This window comes from Ursus maritimus, unplaced genomic scaffold (genome assembly GCF_017311325.1).
Source record: "Ursus maritimus isolate PB19 unplaced genomic scaffold, ASM1731132v1 scaffold_32, whole genome shotgun sequence".
Taxonomy (NCBI): Eukaryota; Metazoa; Chordata; class Mammalia; order Carnivora; family Ursidae; genus Ursus; species Ursus maritimus.
In genome coordinates, this window is record NW_024425786.1 from 17,961,719 (window position 1) to 17,982,624 (window position 20,906).

The following is a 20,906-nucleotide window of genomic DNA, read 5'->3' on the forward strand; positions in this document are numbered from 1 at the left end:
CTTTCTCTTTGCCCCCCTCCCTACTCCTGTGTGTGCTCTCTCTCTCAAATAAATACATAAAATCTTTTAAAAAAATGGTACACTAGAAAATATATCTATTTAACACAAAAGAAGGCAGTAATGAGAAACTGAGGAACAAAAAGAGACATGACATGTAGAAAACAAAACAACAGAAATCCTTTCTTATCAGTAATTACATTAAATGTAAATGACTTAAACTCTCCAAATAAAGGGGAGAGATTGACAGAACAGATTTTTTAAGAAACAGAATCCAAGTATATGCTATTTACGAGACACTCACTTTAGATTCAAATACAAAAATGAGAGGGATGCCTGGGTGGCTCAGTCGGGTAAGCATCCAACTCTTGATCTCAGCTCAGGTCTTGATCTTAGAGTTGTGAGTTCAAGTCCCACATTGGAGCCCTCTTAAAAAAACAAACAAAGACAAAAATGAGGTAGGAAGTGAACAGACGGGAAAAGGTATTCCATGCAAACAGTAACCAAAAGAGAGCTGGACTGGCTATACCAACATTAGACAACATAGACTTTAAGATGAAAATTATTATGAGTGACAAAAAAGGACATTATGTAATGGTAAAAGAGTCAATCTATCAAGAAGATATAACAAAAATAAAATATGTATACACCAAAATACATGAAGCAAAAATGGACAGAACGGAAAGAAGAAACAGGCAGTTCAGCAGTTACCAGGGTCCTGGAATCGAGCCCTGCATTGGGCTCCACGCTCAGCAGGGAGTCTGCTTGAGATTGTCTCCCTCTCTCTCTGCCCCTTCCCCTGCTTGCGCATGCTCTCTTTCTCTCTAAAATAAGTAAATCTTTAAAGAAATTAAATAAAAATACAAATACTTTATTGCTTAAAAATGCTAATCATTATCTGAGCTTCAGCAAGTCACGGTCTTTTTGCTGGTGGAGGGTCTTGCCTCCATGTTGATGGCTGCTGACTGATCAGGGTGCTGGGTGCTGAAGATGAAAGTGGCTGCAGCAATTTCTTAAAATAAGACAACCGCGAAGTTTGCTGCGTTGATTGACTCCTCCTTTCATGAACGATTTCTCTGTAGTGCGGGATGCTGTTTGAAAGCCTTTTACCCACAGTAGAACTTCTTTCAAAATTGTAGTCAATCCTCTCAAACCCCACTGCTGCTTTATCAACCAAGTTTATGTAATATTCCAAGTCATTTGCTTCATTTCAACAATCTTCCCCTGGAGTAGATTCTATCCACCGCTTTCTTTGCTCATCCATAAGAAACACCTCCTCGGGGCGCCGGGGTGGCTCAGTTGGTTGAGTGGCCAACTCTTGATTTCAGCTTGGGTCATGATCTCAGGGTTGTGGGATCTAGCCCCATGTCAAGCTCTGTGCTCCGTGGGGAGCCTGCTTGAGATTTTCTCGCTCTGCCCTTCCCACTGGTGTGGGCTCCCACACTCTCTCACTCTTTCTCTCTCTCTTTAAAATACATAAATAAATCTTTAAAAAATAAAAAAAATAAGTAAAAGGGAAAATAACAAGTGTTGGCAAACATGTGGAGAAATTGGAGTCCTCTGCTGGTGGGAATGTACACAGGTGCAGCCACTATGGAAAACCGTTTGACAGTTTCCCCCCAAAAGTTAAAATAGTCACTAGAGATACCCAAGAGAATCAGAAATATATGTTTGTATGAAAACTTGTACAGCATGTTAATAACATCATTTGCAATAGACAGAAAGTGGAGATCACTCAAATGTAACTGGTGAATGGATAAACAGAATGTGTTCTATCCATTGATGCAATATTATTTGACCATAAAAAGGAAGGAAGTACGGGTACATGTTATAACATATGAACCTTAAAAATATTATGCTCGGTGAAAGAAACCAGACACAACCACATACTGTAGGATTCCATTTATTATATGAACTGTCCAGAATAGGCAGTCCATAGAGACAGGAAGTAGATTAGTGGTGGCCAGGGGCTGTGGTGACCGGGAGTGGAGAGGGACTGCCAGTGGGTTTGGGGTTTCTTTTTTGGGATGGTGGAAATGCTCGGCATTTAGAGAGTGGTGTGGTTGTACAACACTGATGAAAACTGGTCATTTCAAATATTACGTTGCAACTGTAGAAATCAGATCTGCATCCTGTTTGTTGTTGTTGCTTGTTGTGGTTTATTAGTGTTTCTTGTTGTATGATCTTTCTAAACTCTTTTTGCAAAGTCTGTGTCCTCTGTGTGGGCAGCCTGATGACGTCTGTTCCTGTTCAGTGGTCAGCTTGAGTTTTGACAGTTTCCTTAACCGCCTAGAGCCAAAAAAGGAAAAAAAGAGGAAAAAACCCTCCCCCAATTCTCCCACTCTTTGCAGACTGGTTGTGTCTTGGGGCCTTCCAATGCTGAGCCAGGCCGTTCACCGCTCACTCTGTCTTAGCCTTTGCTCCCTGCTTGCACCCAGCCTGAAGGCCAGCCAGAGGTCAAGGCTACTGTTTTCTCAGGTGTTTTTGGAGCATGCATCCCGCCCTGGCCACATACATGGCCTTTTCAATTCCTCAGTATACGTGGAGACTTAAGAAAGCTCTTATCCTTTATGTATCTCATTCCCCAGACTACTCCTGCCCAGGCTTTTCCTTCTGCCTATCGCTCATCCTGAGTACTGTTCCTTGCCCCAAGCTGTTACACAGCCAATACTTGTGCCTTTAAAGGCTTTGGTCATTAACAGCCTGAGAATCTGTCCCTAGCCCTGGGATCCCTCCACGTCAGACAAAACAAAAACAAGCCCTGTGCCAAGGCTTCAGGGGTTACCAGACAGGTCAGAACCCACAAGCACAGTTAAAAATAATAATAATAATAATAATTTCATATATTGCTCTCTCTGCATCCTTGTGGCTGCCACAGGTCTAGGGTGGAAGGGATTTAAAATGCCACAGTGCTTTCGTACCATAAAGCAACAGCTTGTTTCTTCACCATGCCTTCCTCTGGTTGTTACACGTTTTTGGCTAGACTCCAGAGTTTTATAAAAATGTGATTCTGATGGTTTTTGCCAGTGCATTAGTTATTTTTCTGAGGGGATGGGTTCCTGAAATTCTCTATTCCACCACTTTATCAATGACGTCACTCATAACATTGTGAATATACCAAAAACCACTGAATGAGATACTTTAAAAAGGTCAAAATGGTAAATTTTATGATTTGTGAATCTTACCTCAGTAAATGATGGGTTAACTAAAGGTATGCTAGGTTTCTAGAATGGCCTTAAAGAATATTTAGAGGCAGGCATTAAAATGGGAAGACGTTAAAATACGTAGCTGGGCAAAGAAAGGGGGTGGGGGGATTAAGCAGTAGAATCATACACACTCGAGAATCAGATGGAAGATGAAAGTCACCTATTAGTGAATATCTGGGATAGAATCAGATCTTGAGTCCCAGACAAAAATTGCTGGATCATTAAGCGAGCCTGGTTTATTAAGGAAATATATCAGTTAGCTCCTGCTGTGTAACAAACCACCCGAAAACCTAAACTTAAAAACAACAATCATTTCACTGCTCATAATTCCACAGGTCAAGAATCTGGACAGGATCCAAAAGAATTGAAATCAGGATCTAAAAGAGATAATAGCACTTCAATGTTGATTGCAGTACTATTCACAATAGTCAAGATATGGAAATAACCTAAATGTCCATTGATAGTTGAATGAAGAAAGAAAACATGATGCATACATACAGTGGAATATTATGCAGCCTTGTAAAAAAAAAAGACATCTTGCCATATGTGACAACATGGATGAACCTTGAAGACGTAATGCTAAGTAAAATAAGTGCTATGGGCTAAATGTTTGTCACCACCCTTTCCCCATTTATATGTTAAAGCCCTAATTCCTAGTGTGATGTTTTGGAGGTAGGACCTTTGGGAGATAATTAGGTCATGAAAGTGGGGCCCTCATGAATGAGATTAGTGCTTTATAAGAAGAGACACAAGAGGGAAATAATCTCTCTCTGACATGTGAGGATACACTAAGAAGGTATCCATCTGCAAACCAAGACGAGAACTCTAAGCAGGAATAGAATCAGCCAAAACCTCAATCTTGGACTTCCCTAGTCTCTAGAACTATGAGAGATAAATGTTTATTGTTTAAGTCACCCAGTCTGTGGTATGTGTTAGAGCGGCCTGAACTAAGACAGTAAGCCAGTCACAGACAGACAAGGACTGCATGATTCCACCTCTATGAGCGGTCTACTAGAGTCAAACTCATAGAATCAGAGAGGATGGCGGTTGCTGGGGCTGGTGGTGTGAGGAAATGGAGCTGCTAATCAACAGGCGTGAAGTCTCAGTTATGAAGGATGAATACATCCTAGAGATCTTTGTGCCTACAGTTAACAGCACTACATTGTACACCTCAGTTGTTAAGACGGTAGATCTTATGTTAAGTGTTCTTACAATAAAGTTTTTTTTTAAGAAACAAAGAATGTGGGCAGGGCTCAGCAGGAATGACTCCTCTTTGCTCCATATAGTGTTGTCTAGGGTGCTCGGCTGGGACTAGAGCTGGAGAATCCAAGATGGAGTCACTCATGCCTGGAGCCTCAGCTGGGATGGCTCACTCAGCTGGCAGTTGGCTGAGATGGCTGGGCCTGTCTCTTCTCTGGGTGTTGACCAGGCCTCCTTGTATAGCTGGTCTTCCACAGGGTGCCTCTCTCTTCTTATGGACAGGCTGGACTTCCTTATATGTGGTTGAGTTTCCTTCTGTGCAAAAGTAGAAATTATACGGCCTGAGCCCAGAAGTCCCCAACCCTCATTTCCATATCATGCTGTTGATCACAAACCCATCCAGATTCAAGTGGTGGGGGGAAAATTTCCCCCCTCTTGACGGGAGTTGTGAGAGAAACGGTTGGCAGCCATCACTGCAATTTGCTACAAATGGTAACCCCAACTTTGGGAGGGTATAATTGTGAAAGTATAATGGTAAAAGTCCTGTCTCTCCACCAGGCCCCCACTGACACCACCCAGTAGGAGAAGGGTGCATCATTGCTGCCAGCTGGGGGTACAAGTCCAGGCTCCCCATGTGGGCTCTTCTCACTCTGTGGGGACAGGGGGTGCCTCATCACTCGACCCCAGATCCCTCCTTGGCTTTCTCTGATAATCCCAGCTTGTGAGTTGAGGTGCCTTGTTATAGCCATGAAAGGCTGGAAATCTAGCCCCCTACTTGGCTTATGCTGGTGTGGGGGTGGGGGGGTATCTTTTTTTTTTTTTTTTTCCTGTGATGTTTGGAACAGGACTTGTCTTAAAGTTTTCTGTCTTGCTTGGCTGCTCATCTCCTGGTCATTTGACTAGAGAACACAGGCTCTCTTAGAGCTTTTTTGTCTATACTTGTTGATACTCCAAGTTGCCTGTTTCTTCAGCTTCAAGTTTGAGGTTTGTGAGGTAAAGAGAAGACCCAGGGAACCCACCACCATGTCGTTCCTCAGGCCCCCAGCTCCCTAGCCTGTCTGCCTTCTTCTGTCCACCTCTCAGAGCTGTCCTGTGTTTGCTTTTATATAATGTCCAAGGTTTCCAATGGTACAGAGCAGGAAGCACAGGAAAATATAAGTCTACTCCATCTTGCTGGAAGCAGAAGTTCTGTAATTTGCTTTTTAAATTGAAAGGGATAATAGAATGTGTTGTAGGTAAAGAGCACTGGACTGTTTAAGAGATCAGATTCCTTATATTCGTAAGTGCAGTTTATTAGACTTACAAGTTTCTTAGTTCCCTGGTAAGATTTTGTTTAAACGAAACTAGATTCATGAATCTGTTACTTTTATAGCCAATATAATTTTTTTAAGGAATCAAAGTAATGCAGATAGCCTTTTTTTGTCTGCAAAAGCCATCCCCCTAAGAAGACAAAGACGAAGAAATGAACATTCATGCTTACTAGGAGTTGGACTAATTATAAAGATGTTCCCAAACCATGTACGGTGAAGCATTGACTCAGTTAGCTCTGTGGGGCAAGTAAAAGAAACCAGCTCTTAAGCAAAAAAGACGTGGGACTGTTTCCAAAATGGAAGGAAGAGCTAGAAAAGCAGGCTTCTGGAAGTCATGGGCACCAGGATGGCTCCTGGGACCTGACTTGCCCAGGCATGGCCTTGGGCAGCAATGAACCCAGACTTCTTTCAGGCTTCATGCTTCTCTGTTCAAGATTTGGACCCCAGAGGGGCACCTGGGTGGCTCAGTCAGGGAAGCATCTGACTCTTGATTTCAGCTCAGTCATGATCTCCAGGTTGTGAGATTGAGCCCCGTATTGGGCTCCATGCTGAGTGCTGAGTGTGGAGCCTGCTTAAGATTCTCTCTCTCCCTCTCCCTTTGCCCCTCCCGCCCAACTTGTACACTTTCTTAAAAAAAAAAAAAAAAAAGATTTGGACCCCAGAGAGAGTTTCTGACCTGCCTGGCGTGGGTCAAGTTTGGGTCATAGGCCCATCGTGGTCCAGGGGAGGATGGAGCACTTGGAATGACAGTCCCAACAAGACCGTACAGGGAGAATTGGGGGCGTGGGGTAGTGCTCCACAGCAAAATCAGGGTGCTATTAACAAAAGAAAGGGAATGTGGCTAAGATGGCGGGTGTGAGCATCACAGATGTCTGCAGACTGAGAGTTCTAGAGCCTCGTCGGTTTGGGACACCTGGGGTGGACAAGGAGGACCTGCCTGGGAGAGCCTCTAACCTTCAGGGCACTGTGGGCCTCCAAGCAGTGGACTGAGGATCTGTTGTTTCCCAAACTTACGTAACCATGTTGTGCTTTTTGCCTCCGAGCTCCATTGACATCTCTACGAATGCAGTCAGGGAAACCCCGGCCTGGTCGATCTCCATTGACCCTTTCAGCTCTGAGATCCTGTGATCCTACAGGATAGACCTGGTTTCTGCTTAATTCTGCCTGAGAAGAGACAACAAAAACACACAAAACAGAGATGGAGAAGGACCAAGGAAGTGCATCTCAGGCTATGAGAGCCATCTTGGGAAGAAGTGGAAGCCAGCTCCCTTGGGTCCATGAGATGCCCCCAGTGACCTTCTATTAATGAGTTGTTGCACAAAGTGGAACGAAGATAAGTCAGTTTCCTGCCTGGCCTGGTCCTTCGCCTGGTTTCTGTTGGCAGTCTGGCCCTGCCCAGGGGCTTTGGTGAGGGCTGGAAGGTCCCTTGGAGGTTATCTGGGCCAGCATCTACATTTTCCAGACAGGGACATACAAGCCTGATGAGGGGAAGGGACTCATCCAAGGTCATGCTGTGATGAGGCAGCAGAGCTGGACCTAGAACCCAGGTCTCCTGGTTCTCCGCTCAGCATCTTTCCTTTATTCTGCAATGCTGCACCTTGCTGGGGACAAAGTCAAGGACAGCCATGGTGGTTTCCATCAGTAAATAACCCCTCCCTCCTTCCACCCTAATCTACAGCCGATCGCCTTCTTAGCTGTCTAGGTCCCCAGCATTCCAGGGAAATGGGGGGCAGAGAGGACAGAAGGTTGACTTCCTGCCTTACGCCTGCTAATTACCTGTCTTCTGGATAAACTGCAAGACCCTTTGTCTTGTTCACTCTTGATTTGCTAGCGCCCAGGCCAGGCCTTGAAGAACTGGCAGATTTCACAGGGAGGAACTTCTTGAGCAAAGGGGGAGTTGGAAAAGGCCCATGCGGGGCAGGGAGGATTCATATTTGGCTAAGATAGAACATTCTTTGGTGTTTAGTGGTGAAAAAAACCTGGAGGGTGTGTGGGGGATATAGTATAGTGTGGCTATTTAAATGCTGAGGCAAGGGGCGCCTGGGTGGCACAGCGGTTGAGCGTCTGCCTTCGGCTCAGGGCGTGATCCCAGCGTTCTGGGATCGAGCCCCACGTCAGGCTCCTCCGCTATGAGCCTGCTTCTTCCTCTCCCACTCCCCCTGCTTGTGTTCCCTCTCTCGCTGGCTGTCTCTATCTCTGTCGAATAAATAAATAAAATCTTTTAAAAAAAAAAAATGCTGAGGCAAGTGCCCTTTGACCCAGCAGTCCTCCTTCTAAGAATTTATCCCAACGGAGTCATCCTCATAAATGCACAAAAATGTGTGCACTGGGATATTCGATCACAACGGTGTTTAAAAAAAAAGAAACAGCCTAAGTATCCAACAATGGAAAAGCAATGATATAAAATATGGCACATCCAAATGAGGAGTTATTTGGTATTTATTAAAAATGATGAATTAGGGGCACCTGGGTGGCTCAGTTGGTTAAGGGTCTGACTTCGGCTCAGGTCATGATCTCAGGGACTTGGGATGGAGCCCCGTGTCGGGCTCCCTGCTCGGCGGGGAGTCTGCTTCTCCCTCTTCCTCTGCCCTCCCCTCGAACTCATGCTCTCTCACTCTCTCTTATTTCTCTCAAATAAATAAATAAAATATTTTTTAAAAAATTAATTAAATATGCCTGAAAGGGGAATGTATTTATAATATCTTAAGTAAAAGGATAGGTTAAAAACAGATTATGATCTTATTTTTATAAAATAAACTATAACATTGTCATTCATATCTGAATTTATGGACAGAAAAAAGTTTTAGAAGAAGAAGAAAAACGTTTATAATAACAAAATGTTTGCCGTAGTTAGCTCTGGGTTTAGAATTAAGGGGGCTTTTCTGTTTTGTTGTGATTGTTCTTCTTCCTGTCATTTCTTTATATTTCCTAATTATTGTACGATGAATATATGTCTGGTAATTGTCTTTTCAAGTTAAAAGAAGACGCCATGCTAAAGAATCTGAACCTTATTCTTAAGGTGACGGAAGTTAAATGTTTATAAATGAAATCATTAAAAATGCCCGAAGCAAGTTAGCCAGTTTAAAGAGTTTCATTGAGACCCTTCTGGGAACATGAAGGCTCCATTGATAAAATGGCAAACAGTACCCCCGCCTGTGTTTCTCTTGTAAATTCTGATTTCTGAGTGTTGCTTTCCTGCGCAAGACTGCAGTGAGTCCGTACATTAAGGGAAGAGCAGAGCCGATTTAGGCCTTATCAGGTCATTGTGACTGGAGGGCAGAGGACATTGCTTTCTGGAAGTGTCCAGCTCAGGGCAGTGTTTTGTAAACCAACAAGGCAGCCGCATTAACCTTGAGTAGTAAACCGTAAAATTCCAAATAGAAGCCTGGGATGTGGCTTTGTGGGGGATGTTTTTCTGCCTTTGTTTTGGGACAGCAAACAGTGGGGGTTCCTATGTGCCCCGAGGCCCTTTAACTTAGACCCAGCTCACATCTGCTCCTATGAACTTTCCTTACAGGAAAACTTGATCGGCGCCCTTTTGGCGATTTTCGGGCACCTTGTGGTCAGCATTGCACTTAACCTACAGGTAAGTCTCAGTCCCTAGCACTGACTGGGAGCAGAGAGACAGCTGATCAGCCGGGGTGTCTAGGGCAGGCCCAGCTGCCTCCTCACTGTGGGACGTTGCCTACTCCATTCCTGGGCTGGGCCTAGGACAATCCCTTGTGGGTTGTTCCAGAATCTCTCTAGTGTCTTGGCCGCCACGTCATCCCCCTACCCCCCCCTCAATTCTGACGACGGCGCTCTCTATTACTTAGAAGTTCCTGGAGTGCCTGGGGCAGCCAAGCCAGCTGGCCCATCTGAGCTGGCCTGCAGCTGTGGTTTGGAGCACGCTGATAGATTGAGGACCTCCTGAGGGCACCACGGGAACTGGTTCCACGGGCATGTGTGACTTGGGTGACAGCCATGGTGGTTATTGCCCCCGGGGCAGCTTTTGGCCAGAGGGGGATGGGAGTCCGTGGGTAAATGCCCCGGGCTACCATCCTCTGGTAGCATGACTCTGAGCTGAGTTCACAGGGTTTCCCAGAGGGTCCCCAGTGGGATGAGCCCCCGTTGCCCAGGGCACTCACTCTGCACCCTCCACTGGTCTGCTCCCTTCTCCGTCTCACTTTCCCACTCCCTTCCTGTGTCTTCTGGAATCACCTCCCAAAGCAACTACCTCCTCCCAAGTCCGGTCTCGGGGACTGCTCTGGGACACCCGCACTGAGGCTTGACACCTGCAGACGGGTTAAATCCTACAGCGCGCTGGCCCACTCCTCTCTGCGGCACTGCCCAGCTTCTAGCTGCGGAGAAGCGCTCTCCCTCCCTGGATCAGAGACGCGAACACGCGTGGGTAACCTGGTACATCTCGGCTGCACGCACGCCCGTGTGCCAGAGTGTGCCCGTGAGTTTCTGAGGCCACGTGGTGTCCTGGCCGCTTGTCTGGCTCATGCTCTTGCTCCTACAGAGCAGCGTCTCTGCTTCCGCATCTGCTTCTATGCAGCCCTCATCACGGTCCCCCGCACGTGGCAGCGGTGGGCCTTTACGTCAACATGACTGCCCCGCTCTCCTTGGTCACCACCCCACTTTCTACATCCCAAGTGCACATTTCCAGAACAAAGACTTCTGGCCAGACTTGGGCCAAGTATCCACCTGAGGGGGTGCAGGGTCCACGGATACCCCCGGGCTGCCCAGCAGAGCTGCCAGCTCGTCTATAGAAGGGAGTGCGGCCAAGCAGACACCCCAGGTGTGGGGACTTCGGGGCATTGTAGTTAGAGGAAGACACTCAACCCAAAGCCGGACGAACATGGGGCGGCGTCCTAGACCCCGGCTCCCACTGCAGACCGCACGCTGCCTGTGTTGTGCGTTAGAAATGCACATTTCCAGGCCTCCCCGGGGAGTGTCTGAGGCTTCCCAGCCAGTGTGAGAACAGCTGTCTTAGAGTGACAACCTGGTACTGAGATCGGGACTGCTTGCCTCTTCTCTGAGCCAGGACTCCAAAAAAAAAACCTGACACATGTTTCCAAATAAAAGTGAGGGGTAGATTTGGGATACAGACATCATAGCTCCTTTTCCCCAAATATCTGGGCAAATCGCCTTCTTTCCTGGATTTCTAGAAGTACTGCCACATCCGCCTGGCAGGCTCCAAGGACCCCCGGGCCTATTTCAAGACCAAGACATGGTGGCTGGGGCTGTTCCTGATGCTGCTGGGTGAGCTGGGCGTGTTCGCCTCCTACGCCTTCGCTCCGCTCTCGCTGATCGTGCCCCTCAGCGCCGTCTCCGTGATAGGTAAGACCCCGGTCCCTGCCACCGCTCCCTGGGACCCACCTGCCCGGGCGGCCACCATACTCAGTAAACAAAGCAGCTTGGTAATGTCACTAACCCTTAGGAAGGGCTTCACACGCACCGGCCCTGCACTAAGCACTTTATGGATATGAATTCTTCTACTCCTCCGTTTTGAGGGTGACACTGTCATGATCCCCACTTTACAGATGAGGAAACGGGTACAGGGCGGCAGGGCTGGGGTGCAGGATGGTCTGGCTCCCTAATCTGGTTAAGATTCAGGAAGTTTATCAGAATTGCTTTCTATTTCGACTGCAGAAGGAAGATACAAACTTGCAGCTTTCATCCGAACTCTGTCAAGATAACCAAAGCTTTTGTAGCGTTCAGATATCTTACATCTCTAACAGATGCACATTCAGCTTATTCTCTGATCTTTTTACGTCAGCTGACACCACCTCTAAAGCATTGTTTACTTTCTCACCTGCCATTTCTCTGTGATTTCTGTAATCCCTGAACCAGTCTCTCAGAACATTTGAACTAAGGAAAAGACGAAGGAGTTTTGATGTCCGCATTCCACAAATAAAGTAGAATTAGGAAAAAAAGAATTATTTTCTTCTTAAAGAAAAGATGTTGATTAGTGAACACAGGCGCGGGGACCGTGAACTTGGGTTGAAATGTTTCCTTCCATTTGCTGGCAGGCCCCACACGGCCTTGAAGCTCTTCCCTGCCCTTAAAGCAAAAAGTATTTTGAGTAGTCTTTTTCCTCCTGCAGTTAAGAGGGCCCCTTCTACCCCACAGGTAAGCTCAGCAACCATGCACCCCACCTGTGCCCGCAGCAGATGTCATCGGTCAGAGCGTCCCTTCATAGTGAGAATTCTCAGAGCTTCAGGCAGTCCCCCCAGTTACCAGGAGTTGGCAAAGAAGTGGAAACCTATTTGCTTTTCCCGATCCCATGAAGAGTCCCTCTGTTTCTTGACCAGGGTTTGTACCCTCACAGCCCACAAGACGAGGGAGGCCTTCCAACATACTGTGCTCTTTTCTACACGTTATTGTTTTAAAATATAACCTGACCGTAGAGTAGAGGGTCCAGGGGGAAGGGATAACTAGGCGATGGGCGTGCAGGAGGGCCCGCGATGTAATGAGCACTGGGTGTTATATGCATCTGATGAGTCACTAAATCCTACCCCCTGAAACTAACAATGCAGTATATGTTAGCTAAGCTGAATTTAAATAAAGAATTTTGAAAAAATATAATATAATATAATATAATATAATATAATATAATATAATATAATATAATATAATCGGAATGCCTTTAGTTGAGGCAAGCAGCCATCCCCAGGCCCAGCCGTTCCTTGTCTTCTCTGGCCCACTTTCTGTGTGTGTATCACTGTGCCGCCCCGACAGGGATTGAGGTTTGCCCTCTGCCCGTTGCTGACCTCTGAAAAGGCTTCGGAACCTTTCCTCACAATGAGAAACAGGTGACCAAGTGCTTAAATATTTGCCTCCGAATTTTAGTACTCTAGTAATTCACCTAATCAAATTCCTAAAAATAAGAGACTGAAGTAGACTGATGGGTTCTCAGGTATCAGTCGCTAGAAATTAAGGGGCTCTCAGACCTTCTTAAGTCACCCAGTGAAAAATGATATTAAAAAGAAATAAATATGAAAGTAATCACCACCATTTGTTGGGTACCTGTTACTTACCGGTTGCTACTCCAGGTACTCAGTAGTAATAACAGCTCAGTTATTGGGCATTTCCTGTGGACACATGATTTCTATGCATTATCGCCTTTAATTGCCCTTATAACTCAGAGAAGGAGGTGCTCTCAGGGGTGTGCTGATGAGCCAACATTCAGAGAGAGGGAGAAAACGAGAGAAGAAAAAGAAGAGGGCGAGGCAGTGGGGGAAGGGAGGGAGGGAGAAGGGAAGGAAGGAGGGGGCAGAAAAGCAGGAAAGGAGAAAAGGAAGACCCCATTTGTGGTGTTTCTGATGTATGTGGCGTAAAGCCCACCGCCGTGGCCGCTCACGCTACGGCGGTTCCCTGAGTATTTCACAAGCAGCAAGCTGGCCTGAGCCGGATCCAGACTGAGACTCCCCGGTAGTGACTCACCCCAGGACACACAGCCGGAGAGGCAGAGCTGAGAAGAGCCATTCGGGTCTGTTCACAGTAATGCCAGCCCCATCCCTCCGGGCAGTGACAAGTAAGTTTGAGGAGAGAAGAGAACCAGAGGGAGAGTGTCAGAGGCCATCACGGCAATGAAAGGAGCGAGAGCCCTGGGCTCCAGCAGTCCTGACCAGCTGCACGGTCCCGAGCAGCTCCCTTCCCTCTCCTGGCCTCAGTGTCCCGTTTTTCAGATGGACATGATAATGGCACCCACCTTAACGGGTAGACGTGCCAAAAATAACTTGTGCAAATCACCTGTCTCCTCGCAACTACTCCACACCAGTGCTCCCGGACTTGTAGAAATCCTCAGGAAGGCTCAGAGAGGAGCCTCCCTTTCTGAGATGGACTAACAGAGGAACCAGAAGGACTGAGTTTGGGGGAGCCAGAGGGAGAGGTTAGGAAGTCCCAAGCGCTAAGGCAAATGAGTCAACCCCAGGGCCAGGGCGAAGGGACTCCACTGGACTGATAGCTGCCTCAATTTTCTTTTCCCTGTGCTTGTATTTTTTATAGCTAGCGCCATCATAGGAATCATATTCATCAAAGAAAAATGGAAACCTAAAGACTTTCTGAGTAAGTTCACTGATTCGAGCCCCTGTTCTTATTTCTGTGCTTGTGCGGTTTGTTCATTGTAAAACCAGCTCGCCCCGGTTTAGAGATCATCTGTCTCGTGCTCCGTTCTGTGTTGCCTATCCCACCCTCGTCAGGCTCCCGAGAGCGGGGTTTTTTCATCGGTCGTTCCCAAATCTGGCTACACAGCAGAATCATCGTGAGACTTGCGAAAAGGGGCTTGATTTCATTCCATCCAATCAATATTTATTGAGCATCTGTTGTTGGGATTTTAGGAGGCCTGATAAAAGGCACCCTCTTTACCTAAATGAGTTTTAAAGCCAACGGGAAAGGAACATGGAGGTCGGAAGTTAATCTTTGCTACTTACGCAAGCTGGATTAGAGCGTGAGGCTTCGGCACACAGCCGGGTGAACTCGCTCAGGCAGCCAGGTTTGGGACCCACTGTTCTGAATCATTGGTACAGGATAAGAGCAAGATGGGGCCAGGAGGCTGAAAAAGAAAAGAATCTTACACTGAAAAAAGAAGAGCTCCGGCTGAGCAAATATACAATGCCAAGACCAAAAGACTCAGAATGATTTGCGGTGGTTCTGACGGCAGAGGCCGGGTACAGGGGTAGCGGGGCTGGTTCTGAGACCAGTGTAGTTTTATGTTCCTTCCAGGCTCATTCTAGAAAGTCCTGGTATAAAAGACCTGCTAGTCCAGGCAGTGCCCTATGTGAATTAAAAAAAGATGGCCCCTCTGGGCATCTGTGGTTCCGTGGGCACATGCCTCAGGGAGCAGAGCATGGGTAGATTTTAGCCTTTCTCACCCCTTCAGCTAGGTGCTTTTATGCAGTGAACAACTTGTACGACTGTACATGGCTGTCCTACCTAAAATTCTATCAAATTCGGCAAACGTTCACCCGTTGCTAGACCTGTGCTGTACACCAGAGACATGGTGTGAAATGGAGATGAGTAAGACTTTTCCCTGCCTGAAGAAAACTTAAGACAACACACTTGTATATCTTAGCACAGAACTTATTATTGAGTTTAACCATGGTTCATTCATTCATTGAAAAACTGAAAAACTATTTTGGGGGCACCTTATGAGGCCTAGAATGAGAATTAAAGACATTTAATGTGGTATCACATTTTTGGGAGGCAGTAGAATGAAATGTGTAGTTAGTTCTATCCAGAAAAATCCAGAGGCCTGTGGTCACCATGTGTGGCTCAGAACTCACAGCCCTTTGCAGCTTGCCCAGGTCTGGGCTGGACGAAATCCACAGGGTTCAGCTGGAGTGTGACAGGACCCAGGGGAAGAGTCGGGGGACTCCCAGGCCCCACTAACAGTCTCTGACAGGTCTGTGGAATAGAATTTTGGTAGTATTTGGACCGGTCCCTTGGGAGTAGGTTAACTAGAAGATGGGAAATGATAAGGTCATTTCTAAAAGGTACGTGGTAGGCTCTGAAGGTTTGCTTGTGAGGTTTTGTTATATTTGGTTTTTTATGTTGCCCATAAAGTGATTCTAACTTGCAAAGCTTCCCTGTACAATGCACACTGAAACTATGGTTCAGTAGCAGAATGGCTACCGTGAACGGGAAAAAAGGAGGCAGTCTCACTCTAATACTTTCCTGGTGGGAGTGGCCATTGGTGCAACCAGTTTGGAAAACCATTTAATAGTAACTACGAAGCTGAAGGTCCACATATCCCCTGACCCGGGAATTCCCACTCCTAGTTTCATACCCAACAGAAATACAGGCCATGGGTTTTCCAAATGACACGCACAAGGGTGCTCATAGCAGCAGTATTTGTTATAACCCTGGAGAGATTTAAAGCCCGTCAGCCTCAGAATGGATGCATTATACCACAACCGTAGGGGCGTGAGAATGAAGGAACCACCCCGACACTCACACCAGGGTACAGAAGAATCTCACAAACTCACACACATGATCTTACACGGACACAGACACAAGAAATCAGACAGTACGAGTCCACTTATAGAAAGTACAGAACCAGGCCAACTCCCAGTGCTGGTAGAAGTCAGTGCTACCCTGGGGCTGCGGTCTAGTGATCGGAAGGGGACACAACGAGTGAGGATGTTGGGGTCCTGCTAACGTTCCCTTTCTTGAACTGGGTGCTGATTACATGGGTATGTTCACTTTGCGAGAATTCATTGAGCACTTTTGGTATACATGTCATACTTCACTGAACTTTTTTAACACTAAGTGTCATTATTTTATTTTATTTTTTTTAGAGATTTTATTTATTTATTTGACACACACAGAGAGAGAGTGTGTGTGTACAAGTAGGGAGAGGGAGAAGCAGGCTCCCTGCTCGATGTGGGGCTCGATCCCAGGACTCTGTCATCATGACCTGAGCCGAAGGCAGATGCTTAACCCACTGAGCCATGCAGGCACTCCTAAATGTTATTTTTTAAAATAACAATAAGGGGGATGATCTATTTGTAAAGTGAAGAAAAACCAGAAATAGCAGGTCATCACGTGTTGCCCTAGAAACACATACGGGCCTGAAGCCTGCACCTGCAGTGAGCCTGTGACAGCCAACCCCCTTCCCTGCAGGGCGCTACGTCTTGTCTTTCGTTGGCTGCGGTCTGGCCATCGTGGGCACCTACTTGCTGGTGACATTCGCACCTAACAGTCACGAGAAGATGACGGGCGAGAACATCACCAGGCACCTCGTGAGCTGGCCTTTTCTCTTGTACATGGTAAGAGAAGCGACTGGTCCTCCCCGCAGGAGGAAGCAATCAGGTCCTAGAACCTGGGGACCTGAGTCTCCAGCAATAGGGGATTCAAGAGAATCATGATGTATTTCCCAGCAGCGAAGACCGTGCTTGGGGAGAGTATGTGGTTCACGGGGAAATGCTGTTTTCACTTATGCTCCGAGTAATGTCTAGATCTGCATAGATAATATGATAACTTTAGTTTTTTGAGATAGCATAGGTGTGTATATATACTGTATCGCTAAAGATACAGAATACAGAACGGCAGTTCGATCCACAGTTGTCTCTGGGAGCTGGAATTATGATTGAGTTTTCATTTCACCTTTGTCTTTATGCATCATCCGAAATTTCTACAGTGAGTATTTAAGACTTTTATGGTAAGAAAACAGTTCAAATTTTAAACAGCCATAGACATGTTACTTATTTACTTTTCCCGGTATCACACAGCTGATAGAAGCTGGTGGAAACACAGGAGACACTGAAATGGTCTCCTACACTCCCACCCCCAATTATGTCCCATGTTAGGTCTACAGATAAACTGATGGAGGAAGCATCTAGGTATTTGATCAAGCAGCTGCTATCTATTGCTGTTCCAAGCTGGGTACCATGCAAAATACTTCCCTATGTATCATCTCAAATGCTCCCAATCACCCTATAGGGTAAATGTTTTTCTCCCCATTTTATGGATGAGACAACTGAAGCTCAGGGAGGTTGGCTGACTGCCCAGAGTCCCGTGACAGCAGAGCTGGAATCGAAAACCCGGCTTCCTTTACCATGACTTGCTGATGAAGGCAGTCACTGTTTTTCTCTGGCACGAGCAGCCTGGCACTGCTCTATAGGCCTGGAATGTTCTTTTTCCTCAGTTTGCTCGCAAGACAGAAGATAGATTTCCCCAGGATTGGGACTGGGTCATCTCCCTGCCTCTAGCCACCCCAGCATGCAGCTGGTTGGCGTGGAGAAACAGCTGCAGGACGGGGCCAGAGAACCCCCCCTCTTCAGAGAAAGCTTAACCCCAGAATACAGGCTTTTCTCTCAGGGAGCCCTGGGCTTGAATCTATCACGTGCTGTGTGGCCTTGGCCAAGTCACCTACCCGGAAGCGAGGCCTGCTTCTCTGTGCGCTGGTGGGAGTCGCTGGACTGGGGCTGGTGGCTGGGAGACGCGAGGTGGTGTGGAAATCACCCAGCACTTCGCAGATGCCCAGTGACCCACTCGGTTTGTCTTCCTTCCGTGTGCTGGGTAACCGACGTCAAGGAGGACGGCTGCTTGGGGTGCAAATGGAACACAACCCGAGGAAGTGTTAAAAGCAAAGAACTTTCATTCCTTGTCACAAATAAGGAGACAGGGAGATTGCTCTCAAAGCACCGTCTCCCGTTGGGGTTAGCGGAGGGGAGCTTTTATGCAGAGGCCAGGCGCTCATGGGCACGGAGCTGGATACATTAAGAAACTTACACATTTTCTGCTACGTAGGTACTTTGGTTCAATTGCGCATGCTCAGCATGTCAGCACGCTGGTGCATACATTGTAAGTTCAAAAAACATGGCAGAAAACCCCTCCCATAGGAGGAGAGCTTAGTATTAGGATGAGGTAAAGGTAAAGGTAACTTTAGGGCAACTGAGGGGGCTTCTGTGCAGGCATGGGCCTGCGGCTCTCGCCAGGGGTGTCCAAGGGAGTCCCTGGCCACACCTCTCCGTGGTGGGAGCTGTTTGTTCTGCAAAACAGACACATACTTTCCCTGCTTTTGTCCCTCCCCCTGATGGCTTTCAGTCCTCTGAATTGAGTAACTCTGTTGCGCCCTAACAGTGCCAGCTAGAGAGATCTGGCCAGATCAAATTCAGTGAATATTTATTGTCTGCTGGGGGCCAAACATTGTGGATATCAGACTGACGGTGGGTACACTGGGAACATAGCATACCAGAGGGAATTGATGGAGTTGTCCAGGCCCCGTGTCCTACACCTGAAACTAATGTGACATTGTGTGTCAACTATGCTTCAAGAAAGACAGAAAGACAGGGAGGGAGGAAAGAAAGAGGGAAGGAGGGAAGGAGGGAGACATGCTCCCAGAACTCAAGGTCGTCTACACAGCCATCTTGCAGCAGAAGGCCAAGCGTGGTTCCAGCATGCATTTAACCATCATGAAGAATGATTGGAAAACCGGGCCCCCTGAGTGCACGCCCGATGGTTGGGAGTGTTGATGAGTAACTCCCCCGCTTGATGGTGTATTCTGCAGCAATTAAAGATAATTATGATAACATCATAAAATACAGGAATTGTTTTTGGTGACTAAAAACAGCCTAGCACAAAATTGTGCGTTGACTGTGATGACAAGTAGATAAAATATGTATTCACGGCAACAGAGACAGGAAGAAACAGGAAAATGAAAACAGCTGGGTTGTTTTTTCTTTAAGGTCTCTAATTATGAGGAATTTAAAAAATTTTCTAAATGCCCATTAATGTTCCTGCGTCGGTTGTTAGGGTAAATACATTTCGGTGGGAGGTTGGGGTAGGCAAATGGAGCTGAGCCACCGTCAAAGTTCGCTGCTTTCATTCTGCTGGCTGCTGGCGCTGGCCTGACTTCTCGGGAAAATACTGCCAAATGTCTGGGCCCATAAGGAGTAGAAAGGACAGTTGTTAAGGCCAGAAGGGAACTCCGACTTCCCACTTGCCTGTCTAGTAGAAGATTCTACTGACAGAGCACCTCCTAAGCCCCAGGCCCGAGGCCTCCTGAGTTTAGGCCGTGTAGCCTCGCGGGAAAGCGCACGGGCCCTGGAGCCAGACCGTCCAGGTTCAGAACTTCTGCCCTTTGAATAGCTTCCCCCACCTGCTTCATAGAATCACTGTGCTGATTGAACGAGTTTAGTACAGATACGATGTTCAGAATGGTGCCTGGTGTATTTATGAGTTCATTAAGTATTAGCAGTGGTCATGGCCCTGTAAAGGAAGAATCATTATCCCCGTTTCACGGAGGCGGTAACTGAGGTTTAGAGAAGCTAAGTGACTTGTCCAGGGTCATGCGACTATTTTAGAAGCAGATCTGGTTTCAAACTTGGCCTCCCTGACTCCAGATGTCCTTGTCTTTCTCCCCTATGGAGCCGCACACACTGGAGGCGTGGTTAGGGGATGGGGGTGTGTTTACTTGTCCGCGGAACCCAGAGAGCTCTTCTCCTCAGTGAGCAAGGGTCTCCCTCTTTGACCGACCTTCAGTTTTAATGGGGTTACCCACAGAGCAGCGAAGTGGGAAGAAACCTTCTTAGCCCGATGGATCCTGGCCATCTAAGACAGGGTGCGTGTGGGGCCCGCACATCACCTTCAAAGCTCCGAGGTGAACCCCTTGTTGGTGTTACCCAGGGGGTGGAGATTCCCGCGGAGTTCATTCAGAATCCCCTCCTTTTCCACGGGAAGTCTGTCAGTGGTTTGGGAGATGCTGGCTGTTCAGTTCCTTTTCAGTCCTGAGGGTCCGTGACTTCGGCAGCGTCAGCTCCAGCCCAGGCCACCAGCGTCTCCCAGTCTTGCCCGGGTCCCCGGCCCTGCTGACCCCCCCAGCGTCTCCCAGTCTTGCTGGGTCCCCGCCCCGCTGACCCCCAGCGTCTCCCAGTCTTGCCCAGGTCCCTGGGCCCTGCTGACCCCCCAGCGTCTGCCAGTCTGGCTGGGTCCCCGCCCCCACTGACCCCAGCGTCTCCCAGTCTTGCCCGGGTCCCCGCCCCGCTGACCCCCAGCGTCCCCAGTCTTGCCCGGGTCCCCGCCCCGCTGACCCCCCAGCGTCTCCCAGTCTTGCCGGGTCCCTGGCCCGCTGACCCCAGCGTCTCCCAGTCTTGCCCGGGTCCCCGCCCGCTGACCCCCAGCGTCTCCCAGTCTTGCCCGGGTCCCCGCCCCGCTGACCCCCCAGCGTCTCCCAGTCTTGCCCGGGTCCCCGCCCCGCTGACCCCCCAGCGTCTCCCAGTCTTGCCCGGGTCCCTGGGCCCTGCTGACCCCCCAGCGTCTCCCAGTCTGGCCAGGTCCCCGCCCCGCTGACCGCCCCTTGCTGCTTTCCGTAGCTCGTGGAGATCATCCTGTTCTGCTTCCTGCTCTACTTCTACAAGGAGAAGAACGCCCACAACATCATCGTGATTCTTCTCCTGGTGGCATTACTCGGTAAGTGGGGGTCTGGGTGGTTGCATGTGGCCACCGCCTGGTAGCACCACGAGGTCCCCGCGGATGTAAGGCGGCTTCCGTCAGTCCTGTCAGGCAGCTGACTGTGTTCAGTGGCCTTGCTTGAATACCCAGAGTCCCCTCCGTGCCAGGAATGGTGCAGGAAACCGGCCACGGGGTGAACGAGACAGACAGCCCCCTGCCCTCGGGGCCTCTGTTCCGAAGGGAGGAGCGGCCAGTAAGTGAGTAGACGAATACCTAGGAGAGGGACACGTTGGGGCAGTGAGGGTCACGG

General features: G+C 48.1%; 1 protein-coding gene across 4 annotated transcripts in view; it reads left to right on the forward strand.

Annotated features, from left to right (window-relative positions):
- The window catches only part of NIPAL3 (NIPA like domain containing 3), a 65,386-nt gene that overhangs the window by 12,812 nt on the left and 31,668 nt on the right, over nt 1-20,906 (forward strand). For 3 of the 4 annotated variants that reach the window (XM_040618980.1, XM_008694590.2, XM_008694591.2), the window contains exons 3-7: nt 9,231-9,299; nt 10,867-11,038; nt 13,709-13,768; nt 16,325-16,470; nt 20,518-20,614. In XM_040618980.1, the coding sequence (XP_040474914.1) occupies nt 9,231-9,299; nt 10,867-11,038; nt 13,709-13,768; nt 16,325-16,470; nt 20,518-20,614 (544 nt within the window). Of the gene's footprint in view, nt 1-9,230; nt 9,300-10,866; nt 11,039-13,001; nt 13,236-13,708; nt 13,769-16,324; nt 16,471-20,517; nt 20,615-20,906 lie in introns of those variants that run through there. The other variant, XM_040618981.1, reaches the window with a different exon arrangement.